The sequence below is a fragment of the Cynara cardunculus genome (assembly GCF_001531365.2).
Source record: "Cynara cardunculus var. scolymus isolate 2C chromosome LG 5, CcrdV1, whole genome shotgun sequence".
Lineage (NCBI taxonomy): Eukaryota > Viridiplantae > Streptophyta > Magnoliopsida > Asterales > Asteraceae > Cynara > Cynara cardunculus.
This window is the reverse complement of record NC_037532.1, coordinates 2,478,568-2,492,647: the sequence shown is the minus strand read 5'-3', so window position 1 is coordinate 2,492,647 and position 14,080 is coordinate 2,478,568. Positions and strand designations below refer to the sequence as shown.

General features: G+C 31.5%; 1 protein-coding gene across 1 annotated transcript; it reads right to left on the bottom strand.

Annotated features, from left to right (window-relative positions):
- Positions 1-619: 619 nt before the first annotated feature.
- On the bottom strand, positions 620-2,071 carry LOC112513481 (probable indole-3-pyruvate monooxygenase YUCCA8). Its single transcript, XM_025119757.1, has 3 exons — positions 1,409-2,071; positions 936-1,307; positions 620-844 (listed from the first exon to the last, which is right to left on the bottom strand). Exons 1-3 carry the CDS (start codon positions 2,069-2,071, stop codon positions 620-622), a joined length of 1,260 nt encoding a protein of 419 aa, XP_024975525.1.
- Positions 2,072-14,080: the final 12,009 nt, after the last annotated feature.

Here is a 14,080-nt window from a genome sequence, read left to right as displayed (position 1 = left end):
CTAATTCATTAAACAAACTCAAAGTTTGAGACTTTAATTCAAGAAATTTAAATACTCGATCTTTGTTATGTCTCTTATCGGTAAATACTAATTAACCCTGTAAAATTATTTTCAATGCTTATCACTAATATTCTCGATCTTTCTTATGTCTTTTATCGGGTAAGATCGGTTATCTTTAATCACCATGATCACCCGTTAATTAAGATAAGTGACACTCGATACACGTTCAGTACACGGCCCTTTAACTATCAACACTCCATATATTTGCTCGATCTAGGTTCGAAAGACGATGAAAAACACAAAAATGGTAGATTATATATAAGACGAGAAGATCATCATTTTCATAGTAAAATAAACTTGATTTCTTATACAAATTGTACACAAGATTAAAGAACAAAATAACAAATAAAAGAAAAGAAAAGGGAGCCTCATCATCCTCAGTATACAAAACACCCCAACATTCTTCAAAAACTTCTGCTAGGGTTTTCTGGAGTGGGCTGGTCTTCTGTGTGCTACATCTGCTTCTTTTTTGTTTTTCATTTTAATTATATATATATATATATATATATATATTGTAAAAAATAATAAATAAGAAAGAGGAAAATTACAGTTTCTAAATTTAGAAAGTTGAAATGCATCTTCTGTGTGTAGGAACTTTCTTAATTTTCTGTTTTAGTTCCTCTTTCCATTCTTTTCCAATATCTTTTGAGATTTTTACTGCATCAGCAGAAGCACCAGCCAACCCTCTTCTTGTGAACCCAGCTGCATACAACCCTCCCTTTCCTTTCCAACCATTTGGAAATGGAGTTTTGGGGAATCCATTTTCAGCAAAGAATTCAGTTTCCTGAAATAGAAAGTCAAAGTTCCATTAGTCAAACTGATTCGGATGATGAGATGGAGTTAATTAGGGTTAAAGTTTGAAGCTTTATACTTACATGAAGCCAAAATGGGACGTTGCTGAAATACCCAGTTGCTAAAACAACTGAATCGATGGTTAGAACTTCACCGTTGACCAATTCGACTGACTTTCCGGTGAACCTTTTGATTCCGGGGACTACGTTGATGTCGCCTGATCGGATTTTCTCGAGTGCTCCGATGTCAAGAACCGGGGTCTTTCCGTGGTGGTTTTTGAGTGTTAGTGGACCTAACGATGGTCTTTTTATCCCGTAACTTTGGATGTTTCCGATGATGAACCATGCTAGAATCAGTAGAATTTTGTCAACTAGCCATAGAGGTAGCCATGTCATCAGCATCATGGCTAAATCGAATGTTGATTTCCCAAAGATCTCTCTTGGTAAGACATGAACCTGAAGATGTGAAACGATGAATTAGAATCTTGATTTCAATGGGTGTTGATTTTCTTGAGAAAAAGATTTGTTGGTTTTTAGGGTTTTTGAAGGTAACTTACCGAGCTTCGAACCACCATTGATGGCTTTGCATTGTGGTTAGAGAGGTCGAGAGACACTTCCATGCCGGAATTCCCACAACCCACGACTAAAACTTTCTTTCCTTGGAACTTCTCGCCGGATTTGTAATCTTTTGCGTGGATCACTTCACCGGAAAAGTCTTTTAGGCCTTCGATTTCCGGTACTACCCCTTCAGCATTTTCTCCGGTAGCTACCACAAGCATCTGGCAGATATACTCCGTTTCCGACCGGATTGATCCGATCGTCGAAACGGTCTTGACCCGCCAGAGCTTACAGGCCTCGTCAAACTTAGCCGACTGAACACACTCATTGAATTGTGGCTTGATGTCGAATTTTTTCGCGTAATTCTCGAGATAAGCGATGAATTGTTTCTTTGTGGGGTATTCGGGGTACTCTTTGGGGAAGGGTACTTTGGGAAGTTGACAGAATTTCTTAGGAAGGTGAAGCTTAAGGCGATCATACGTGCGCTTTTGCCAAAGGGAAGCAATGCAGTCAGATCTTTCAATGACCACAAAAGGAATCCCTTGGTCCCTAAGGCAAGCCGAGATAGCTAGCCCAGAGGGACCCGCCCCTACAATAACGGGGCCGTTGACCCACACGCATCGACGGCCAAAGAAGTCATTTTGCTCAGAAAAGCTAAACATTTTCAAACACAAATTCACAAATGAATAGAATGTGTCAAAAGTGCAACAAATTGGAGGGTTTTTTTTGGAAAGATTGATGAAGGATTTGGTTTAGATGATGATTGTTGTTGGAATGAGTTTTGAATGAAAGAAGATAGGGGATAGGGAGGTGTATATATAGGGTGGTATGGGGCATGGGGGGGGTAGGGGTGGGGTGGGGGGTGGCATGTGATAAGGGTGGTGGGGGCAATTAATGCATTTTGAAGGGTCACTCTAAATCATAAGCAAAACCATTATTTGACATTATTTATTATTTAATAAAAAATAAATAATTCAATTATATGATTTTCATATTATATTAAATAATTTAACATAAATCTTTTTGGGATTTACTTAATTTTTTAATCCTCATATTATTGTTTCTAGAAAGAAGAAAATGCAACAATTTGGGGGCAAAGGGAATGAGTGAAAGTGAGGTGTCAATTTGATGCTGATTGTAAAGAGAGTGGTCCCCACCATCCTACTCACAAAGGAGAGTCAATTGCTTACGTGGCAAGGCTGACTAGGATAGTAGGGTGTGCCACCATGGAGTTGAGTGGACTGTGGAGTTAGTGACCCTAGACGACCCACAGGGCTGGACCATGGTTAGCCACCTTGGACCATTGTTCCTCCTGGCTCATGTGCCCTTTGATTAAGATGGCTACTCTTACAATGCCCACTCTTTAATTTGCCAACTCATTTTGGAATGTATAACAACCACAAGATGATTAAATAAATTAAAAAAATAATCGGACATTTTATTCTCTTTAATTTACTATTCATTTTGATATTATATCTGATTTCAGTTTTTTTAATCAGGTTTAAATTTTTTCTTGAACGTATACATTCATCGATTAATATATATTGTATGAAATTTATCATCGTATGTTATTCAGTTAATGGGTGTATTTATTGATGAATATATGCATTGTATTTATAGATGAGTATATTCATCAATGAATATAAGTACATGATTCAATAGTATATTATTCATTTAATAGGTATGTTCATTTATGAATATATATCATATGAACCTCATTAGTGTATAGTATGTCATTTTGTTATATAGTGTGTATATTCATTAATTAATATAGAATACACCCCATATAAAGCAAAAATAGTTAAAGTAGAGGCAGGGACGGACCTAGAGGGGTGGTTGAGGTGGTACGTGCCATCATATTGTTCCATCGTGGTAAGGTAAAAATAATTAGGTTCGTGAAAGGTGCAACCGTTTTGTTTTAGAAGGTGCAACCGTTTTATATGGTGTCACCGTATCCAAAAAAATTTGGATCCGTCCCTGAGTAGAAGGTTGCAACGAGACAAAGAAGTCTCGCTCAAACTAAAAGGAAAATTCTATAAGGTAGGCAGTAAACCAAGTATGTTTAATTTATGAGTTTTGAGTGTTGGGAGATAACAAAATGTGTATGACAGGAAGTTGGAAGTGTTGGAAATTACGTTGAGATGGACATGCAGTCGGACTATGTTGGATACTGATATGGATATTGAATGAAGCATTTTAGGTAGTGTTGGGAATTTCACATATCACTGATAGTTGAAAGAGAAAAGGTTGTGGTGGTTTGGACACTTTGACATGAGATAAATGACGATGCAGTGAGGAGGGGCGAGAGCATAACAGTCAAGGGGGAGGGACGAACGGGCAAGCCGAGGAGGGCGTAGGATGTAACATCCCCATTTCCATCATACAGATATACATCATTCTAACCACATAACAATACGTTCTTACACCAACTCTTCAAACAAACAATAGATATCAATCACCAATTCTCACCACCAAATACAAACCTTGTAGTAGAAGTGTTCACATTCAGTAGATTACATAAAAGTGACTGAATTATCCTTGTTGTAAATAAAGATCCATACCTGTAAATAAAGATCACGTGTCTAATATCCCAATACCTTGCTCTTTTCATTTCCATTGCCGATATTCCTACTTCTTAGATGCATTTCACAAGTCAGCTAAATAGGCCTATGAGTTTCATGGTTTCCTGTACACATAATCACATGTACCATATTTACACGCATATTGTAAGTATTACTGTATTACACTATACAATGTAAATATGCAACATTTTTTTTATGAAAGACACTTTAAGACCTTGAGGTCTTATTCATACTTCTATGGTATGCATGGAAAACTAGTACTCCGTGTAGTTTGGATCAGATAAGAGCTATATGAACCTTATTGGCATCCCGATTGGTAATTACAAACACTTACTAAACACCATTTTATGCAACAAACCAAAGTAACCACTCCTTAATTATCATGCCCATATGTTTTTAAGTACATATAACATTTGTTGCACTGTAATATCACCACACACACACACACATATCATGTGAATTAAAGTATACTCCTTAGTTTCTCTCCTTTGAAGAACCTACATAGACATCATCAATGTGCTTAGGTTTATGTTCCATCTACATTGATTTGATATATATGACCTCATTGTGTTCGCGAAGCGAGACAACCTCTCTACCCTCGGTTAGACTTTAGCCCATGTTACCTTGACCAATGACTTAAGCTCGTGACCTTAGTTTAGCACTACGTCTTCCACGAGTTGGAACCTATGGCCTCATGCGACCTATCTGGTGACTGGTGTCTTGCACACCATTATACTTCTTTGTGACTCATGTTTGCGACCCTATGTGATGCATATATAGGTCGTGAATGTTGTTTGGTTCACTTAGTTCTCGACCCAACATACAATATTTTCACCAAAAACCCGTTATAAGTCAATGTTCTTGATTCTTTTACACCAATACTCCATATACACATACATTATGTTTACCTCTTAATAGTTCCATTAAGCGGCAACCTCTGAATTGTTAAGAAGTGAATCTTGTTTGGCAAAAAAAAGTCCGCCTCTTAATGGTTCTAAAACCCTCTGAATGATTTTGTATCATGGATCTCCCTTAACCATTAAGAGCTCTAATTTCATTGTATACAATTACCAAACAATTATATTTCATTTTGCACTATATCATGAGAGTCTCTTAATCATTCTGACCACTTAATCATTTTGCACCAAACCATTTAGCAATTCTCAAACTGCCCCTAACACTTTAATTGCATTTTCCCACTTCATTTTAATTTTATGCTTACTCCATATTACAACCTAAAATAAAAACTCCATTATCATTATGTGTGAGTAAAACTATTCCCAAAATTATTTTTCAAAATCTATTTATTACCACCTTCAAGTATTTAATTAGAATTTTCATATTAATATTTTGAAGTTATTTGTTTGAAGCATAGAAATTTATTCACACAAATATATATACACACACATATACACTAAAACTAATAATTCAATCTATATTTTAGTACCATATCGAATTATTAATTATATACATATATTCGTATTTAAACGACTTGATTGTTATATAAACTTGATTTTTTTACGAATTTAAACCAAATTGTTTAAAGTACTGTTTGTTTTTGAAAATATTTTATTTATATATAATATCAGTTCATATTTAAACGACTTGACTGTTATATAAACTTGATTCGAATCAGATACGAAAATTTCATATAATGATGTGGGAAGGGAGACAAATTTTCTAATATGGTGGGGTTTGATAATCTTTTAAATTTGGGAGTAAATTTATTAATTATAATTATCTTCTTTTTTAACAATATCATGATAAAATCATAATTGAGACATAATTATATAAAATTATATATATATATATATATATATATATATTTGTTTCTAGTTTTGGTTTCCATTATTTGGAAAAAAGAATTGAGCTCATTATAATTATATATTTTTCTCTTGAAAAATATATAATAAAAAAATCAATATTGTAAATGCACTAAATAATTATTTTTCTAAAGTTATGTAAATATAAATCCAAAACACCATTAAATTTGGTGGTTTTTCTTTCGGTCTTTCGAAGTAAACTAATAAGATTATTCGGCTGATTAAAATATACTAAATGTCAGTTATTAAATCATGATCTATCATTCTATAAAACCTGAAGTTTTAGATTCAGTTATGTTGAATGGTTAAGAATTTTTATATGAAAAGTTTCCAAAAAAGTGATCTTTAAAACTATTTATAACATGTTTTAATTTATGAGTCTTATTATAATGTAATTTAATTGAGCTTTTACGAAATTGTTTCATATGAATGAAACTTGTCAAGTTTTCAGTTTCATTCTAACAATTTTTTTTATTAACCTGGATATCCAACCCGCTATGCAAGCCGACTAATGCGACCATCTGCTTTGCAGATAGCCCGAAGTCACTGCATTTGAACATCCGTAGCCAGAAGGGGATTTTTATTCCTCCTTGGATTTGAACCCTAGACCTCCTGATACTTTTGATCTTTAAAGTCAAGCTCAAAACAATCAGACACTACTTTTGTGTTGTGGTTCATTCTAACAACTTACTGTAATGTATTTGTAAAGTTATATATAGAAAAAGAGTAAAATTACGTTTTCTATTTTTGTGGATTGTTAAAACTTGATTATTAGTTTACGTCCTTATCATTTACAATTTATTATTGCTTTCATCTCGTCTCTTGTACTTCAAGGTAGGAGTTAGACTCATAGACGAAAGTAACAATAAATTGCAAACAATGACGATTGACGAAAACCATAATAATCTCAAAACAAGAGGGACTAAAGTCTCAATTTTTAACAAATTATAGGGGGTAAAAACATAATTAAAAATAGAAGAATTAATCACCCCCTCATCAAATTAATAACTCCATTGAAAGCAATTCCAATAGCCTAGGAATTGGATAAAGCTGCTACAAACCTCGTTTCCATGGCTACGTAGTACTTGGATCATAATATATATATATATATATATATATATATATATGCATTATGTGATTTTGTGCACAATGCTTTTGAAGTTCGGACCAAGAACAATTCCCATGCATATTTACAACCGACCATCATATTAAAACCAAATTAACAACTGTTAAACCCCTTTTAATAAGCTCGATGCAAAGATTAGTATTAATTAATTAACCGTTTATCGATCAACATGTGTAAAAGAACCGAAAGCAATATGACCCGTAATCTTTTTTGAAGGATGCTAATTAATCGTGATTTGTTTAGGTTAAAATACAAATATGAAATTAGGGTTATAGGAACTTTTTTAGTTAAGGGTTCTTATTTCATCAAAATGAACATAATAATTCCGCTCGTTTATATATTTAAACAAAAAGATTCGTTAAACATATCGTGCTAACATGTGGGGCTTTGGCCTAGCGGTATGTGAGTCTTTGGCCTCTTAAAAGGTCAGGGGTTTAAACCTCACCAAATGTGAGGAGGGTGTGTGAGTTTTTTTATTTTATTTACCGTATATAAATATTATATACTTTAAAAAAAACATGTGAAACTTATATATAGAGAGTTCATTTATTATGTACAACCAATGCAACCCAATAAATTGACATATTTATGAAAATGGTGAGAGTTCATTTATTATGATTTGAATATTTATGTAAGATGAATAGGGTTTATTATTATGATCAATATTTTATATTATGAAACAATCAAAACTTCTATGAAATCACATATTTATCAAATTAAATAAACAGTTGAGATTAGGTTGTATTGGTTGTACAAATGTGAAAGGTTGCATAATAACTCATATATATATATATAGAGAGAGAGAGAGAGAGAGAGAGTTTGTTTCAAATATAATACGTCGTATTTGTACAACCAATGCAACCCACTAAATTGAGATATTTATGGAAATGATGAGAGTTTATTTATTATGATTTAAAATATTTATGGAAGATGAATATGGTTCATTAATTATGATCAATACTTTATATTATGAAACAATCAAAACTTCTATGAAATCACATATTAATCAAATGAAATGGACGGTTGAGATTGAGTTGTATTGGTTGCACAAATGTCAAGGGTGGTATAATAATCAACATCTCTCTCTCTCTCTCTCTCTCTCTCTCTCTATATATATATATATATCATGGAATAAAAGTTTGAGTTGGATGAATGAATTCGTGCATTTTCCACATTCACATTCGTATGCATATATAGATAATTTGTTCATGGGAAGAAGAGGGTAAGCATGTGCAAAAGCTTACTTTGCATTCCCCATGAGAAGATTTTGAGCTATGGAATTTGGCTTTCCAAGATTAGTATACATATATACACCACTCCCATAAAGCTTTTCTAATAAGGTTTTTCTTTGAAATATATATTCACATGTGATTTGATAGTATAATTTAATTAATTATAAAATCATATGTGATATACGTGTTTTTTCGCTTCAATATTTGTTCTCGTTTGAATGTAAATGTTGATGTTGGAAAATATTGTTTCTAATTAGGATTCCCTTAATTCCTAATTAATTAGATTGGTTTAATCTATTTATTTTTGTGTTTGATTCACAAATCATAATAGTTTCGTGGTTAAGTTTCCCCAGTTAGGATTAGAACTACAAATAAATTCGGTTTGTTTTAATTCTGAAATCTTGATATTAAAGTTAACTAAAGTCTCTTTAACGGGTTTCTCGAGAGTAGTCTTGATTCGTTCGTGAGTTCAGTCATTCAACCGATCCATCATCAAATGAACCATACGTTATTTTTTCAAGAGAAAGAAAACGTATGCGTCCAAGTTCTGACTAATGCTTTTATTGATAGCATAGTTCATCAGAAAAAGGATTGACGATTATTTTAACAATTGGAAGGTTCATATGTTGGTATAGGATAGTAAGATTTAAATTTCTTTATGTTAAAAGAAATCGTCTTTTGTTTATATACAATATTTTATTTCTATTATTTTATAACAAAGTATGGCCGTAAACAATTGGATCTCCTTTATCTAAAATTCCCGACTCTCCCTCTGTATGTATGTATGTATAGTTATATATATATATATATATATATGTATATATATAATAAAACTTGTGATCACGTGAGACCAACATGTTTTCGTGATATCACTTTTTTACACTTGAAACTTCATAACAAAACGCTATGGAAGTAACTTTCACAGCGTTTTGTTATAAAATGTCAAGTGTAAAAAAGTGATATCACGAAAACATAATGGTATCACGTGAACCCAATCCTATACAATAATGTGTATGTATGTATATGTATGGAGTGAGTGTGAATGAATGAAAAAGCTAGGGTTTAGTAATTCCTTTTTGGGTATCCCTAGTTTCATACCAGCCTTGCAAAACTGCTTTACAACCAAAGCATTAAACGATTGCTAGGAAAGAGCATGATTCTTGAATCCAAAAACACAAAATTAAAATGCATTTTATTTAATTGAACTTTTCAAGAAAGYGTGTTCTTGGATGAATATTTTGTGATTAAATAATTTTAGTTTCTGGATTTATTTAATTGAGAAGAACGAGATGGGAAAATTCATCTATAAAGTAATTAATAATTAATTAAATACATAATTAACTTTTTATGATAAATACAATATATATATATATATATATATATATATATATATATTTTGATGTAAAGATGATTTCGTGGAAACTCGATTGCATAACAACAAAGTTTAGGTTCTGAGAATGAAACATAAAAGACAATATGGGATGTTAATTAATATATATATATATATATATATATATATATATATAAACGATCAAATGCAAACCACCCAATTTGTACAAACCGTATAAACCACCATCATCCGTCGATTTCATTGTTTAATTTTATGAAAAAATTTCATGAAATTATTTCATATAATATTTTTTTTATAAAGTTATTTCATATATGGTTATTAAATTGTTTCATATAATAATTAATGAAATTTTAATGAAACTGTTTCATGTATTTCTCTAAAATTAAAATAATGAATATGATAATATTCATGATTAACACCCTCCACAATAAAAATGATTAATTAACCTTTCATAATTACAAAAAAAAAATGAATAAAATGAAAAATTATGATTGGATAGTTTGCATTTGATCGCTCCTCTATATATATATGGTATATTTAAAATGCAATCATGTCCATTTGTACAACCTATGCAACCCAAATAATTGAGATATTTATGAAAATGATAAGAGTTCATTTATTATAATTTGAATATTTATTAAAGATGACTAGACTCCATTAATTATGATCAATATTTTATATTAGAAAACAATCAAAACTTTTATGAACTCACATATTTATCAAATTAAATTGACGATTGAGATTGAGTTGTATTAGTTGTACAAATGTAAATGATTGCATAATAACTCACTTCCCCCTCTCTCTCTCTCTCTCTCTCTATATATATATATATATATATATAATACTCTTAATATAATTTTTAATTAAACTATAATAAATTATTAAAAAAAATGGATTATAATTCATACCTACTGGTCCTACTCTCTCCGTCCAAATAAAGAGTCGATATAATCAATGGTTTTGGAATTCAAAATTGGAATAAATATGTATTATATCGTTTTCTCATATTTAAAGTATATGTATGTTATAATTTATACATATAGTACTTTACTTTTGTGGGGGGGAATAATAATGGCTTATAATAGTAAGTAATGTATTTAAACCAAGGGTTTGTAGGGTCGATTCCACTTCATTCGATACTTTATGCATAAAAGTTGATCATTACACCATATGCAAGAAGAATCCATGTTAGAGCCAAAAAGGAAATACACACGGGGTGATGTAATCAGTGACATACAAGTCGACAGGGACGGACCCAAGAATTTTTGGATACGGTGGCACCATATAAAACAGTTGCATCTTCTAGAATAAAACGGTTGCACCTTCCACGAACCTATTTTTTTTACCACGGAGGAACAATACGGTGGTACGTGCCACCTAACCACCCCTCTAGGTCCGTCTATGCAAGTCGATCACCGTGCCATAGTATATATATATATAATCGGAATCAAACTTGATGATAGCTTACTAGCTTTTGTCCTAAATTTACGATATGTATAATTATTCCTCTAATCTTGAATATACCCTTTTCTAAATCTTTAGTAAAAGTACAATACGACCTAGGAATTAGTATGCTTAAACATCAGATATTAGTCGAAACATGTCAGGTACACGGCATCCCGATTGGATTAAATGGGATGACAGTTTATCGGTAATCACTTTGACTTACATTCTAGTTAACATCTAATTACAAATAAATAAATTCGCATGAAACTAGCTTCAAATTTGTGTTAGGCTTAACTATTATGGCTTGCACGATACCTACGCAAGTCGTAACATATTGCTAAGTATTAATAGTGATGGCTACTAAACATTAATTAATACGATTGGAGAATGAAACAGTGATGGACCTACAGTAGAGCATGTGGTGGCACGTGTCACAATATGTATCTTGAAACTACAATGAGAACAAGTTTTATTTGATAGAGTTGGTTTGCAAGGTTTTTATTCCACCACAGACCTAAGTTAGAATCCTTTTAATTAGTGTCATTTTCTTAGTCAAATGGTGTCACTGTTTGAAAAAAATTATGTACATTTGTTTCTTATAGTCAAATGGTGTCACCGTTTGAAGTTTTTTCCCTATATCTTTTTCTTATAGTCAAACGGTGCCACCGTTTGAAAAAAAAAATTTGGGTCCATCTCTGGAATGAAAATCGTAAGACCCTAAAATAACATTAAGTTAAGTTCGTGGACCGATTGTGCCATATGATGAAAGTATAAGTGTAGGGGGTGTTTGGTATTAAGCAAACCCTAGGGAAACAATTGGATATGTTTTATTTTTTCTATTCACTACTTGAGTTATATGTTTATTAATTATTAAATATTTTAATTTATTTTTTATTGACTTTGTTACAATTTAGTTTAACATTTAATGGTCAACATGTTATTTTATTACAAATTGGTTTAGTGGTTTATTCTTCTAGCAAATATGATTCATTTTAGTCAAAGACCTTCCAGTCTAATGGTAAAGACTTGGGCATGACATAGTCATGAATCCGAGTTCAAGCCTTGGGAGTGGAATGGTGTCGACATTTAAGTGGGACCATGTTTAGCCTCCAAATTTACCGGGGATTAGTCGGGCTTTGGCCCGGACACTTTTACAAAAAAAAAAATGATCCATTTTAAACAGCTAAATATATAAATAGTAATAATGTGCTTAATTTAACTGAAATTGTAAAAAGTAATTGAAAGTTGAACCGAATAAGTTATGTTTATTCGGTTAACTGAACTATTTAAATCAAATAACCGAAACTGTTTTGATTTAGATGAATTATTCGGTTTTCAAAAAAAAAATTGGCACCCTTAAATGTGCGTCCAATAATTAAAAAAAAATTTGAATCTGCCACTGATTTTTACGTATACAGTAACTGGGTTATTTAGTCTTCTTATGATCGGGTTCGAGCAACTATTCTTTATGTGAAAGAGGAAAAAAAGGAGAAAATAAGAAAATTAATCTCTCACTCATATATATACATACATTATATATAGGGGTAAAATCAAATAAGAACTATTTTATTTGTGGTAACCGTAAGATCCAATCTCAACCACAAATCAAATGTTAAATTAGGAAATTAATAATTTTGGTAATTTTAACTTAAAATATTGATTAAGAGCATTTTAGGGATTTTATAAATATCCTCTCTCCAATCTTATTCTCATCTTTCCTCTCTCCAATCTTATTCGACAAACTTTATTCCGATGAACCTTATGTGAACACAAGATACATATTGTGATACCTACAAACGATATTCACTGTGATACCCAGATATTCATATAAGATGCACAAATGTGATACCCTTTGTAATGAATGAAAATAACGAAAATACACATACGATACATTTCATAAAACAAAGAAAATACATTGTGATACACGTGAAACATTATGAACATTATCATTATGATACACTTTGATTCACAAACTAAATACGATGTGTATTAGGTAACTGATATATTATGTAATTAATTTTAATTAAATATTTCCTTCTAAAAAATTTAATAAACTTTTTGATTAGTTGTCAAAAATAGAATTATTATATTTACATTTTAGTTTATTTAAGAAACATTCTAAAATATCTCAAACGAGTGGTTCACATTGGATCTCACAGTTACCACAAACTAATCAGTTCTCCCTTCAATTGACTCATATATATATATATATATATATATGAGGTTAATACGAAAACAATAATCAAATAAAAATATAACCACTTTGATATTTAATTGAAGCGAATATTAAAAAAGAGAAACATAACTTTTTTGTAAGATGTAGAAACAAAAACAACGAAAAACGCAAAACCCTAGACAAATGGATGACAGGTAAAAAACTGAAAACGAATAGAAAGAACTAATCGGAACACAACCCAAACCAAGATTTAGGGTTAACTTGATGACTCGTTAAGAATTAATATTTGTTCACGCTTAGATAACTAATCGTAGGATATAAGTCGAATATCAAAGGTCAGAGGAATCCAATCCGAAAACACCACTTCATTGCAGTATCCCCGAACCAAGTATGTACATTAAAATCCACATAACCGTCAACCATACACCTTTTGCGTAATTAGAGAATGAAGGATGGCTTTACATGGAGAAAAACGTCCGCAACAGAGTCGACGTTGATGGAAGCCTCGCCCTACCATATACCTTTCGAAATATTGATGATTTCTTTTTCGTATTCAATTCGATTTTATTAACAGATATAATTGTTTTTATAATTAACAATCAACCACCATAAATATAACGATACATATTTTCTTGTATGTGAGATTATTGGTTGATTGATTGATTTTGTGTGGATATCACCTAAAATTTCCATTAATGGAGTATCATTTTATGTTGGTCAACCAAAATAAGCCTAAAAAAATACGTTGAATGATTAAATGAGTTGTTGCACAACATAATAAGGTTAGCTACTAGGGTTAGGTTAAGTTTTCCATCATTCAAAGTGGGTCCTACTAAGATTTCAATCTCTTTTAATTATAGTTATCTCTTTTGAAGACGTAAAATTGTAGGAATTAATGTATATACACACACATATATATATATATATATATATAT

Excerpts from the sequence above, each read along its gene's own strand:
- LOC112513481 (XM_025119757.1), bottom strand. The coding sequence starts at position 2,071 with ATGTTTAGCTTTTCTGAGCAAAATGACTTCTTTGGCCGTCGATGCGTG. Across the intron at positions 1,308-1,408 it reads CAATGGTGGTTCGAAGCTCG|GTTCATGTCTTACCAAGAGA; the intron begins GTAAGTTACCTT and ends TCACATCTTCAG. Across the intron at positions 845-935 it reads ACGTCCCATTTTGGCTTCAT|GAAACTGAATTCTTTGCTGA; the intron begins GTAAGTATAAAG and ends TTTCTATTTCAG.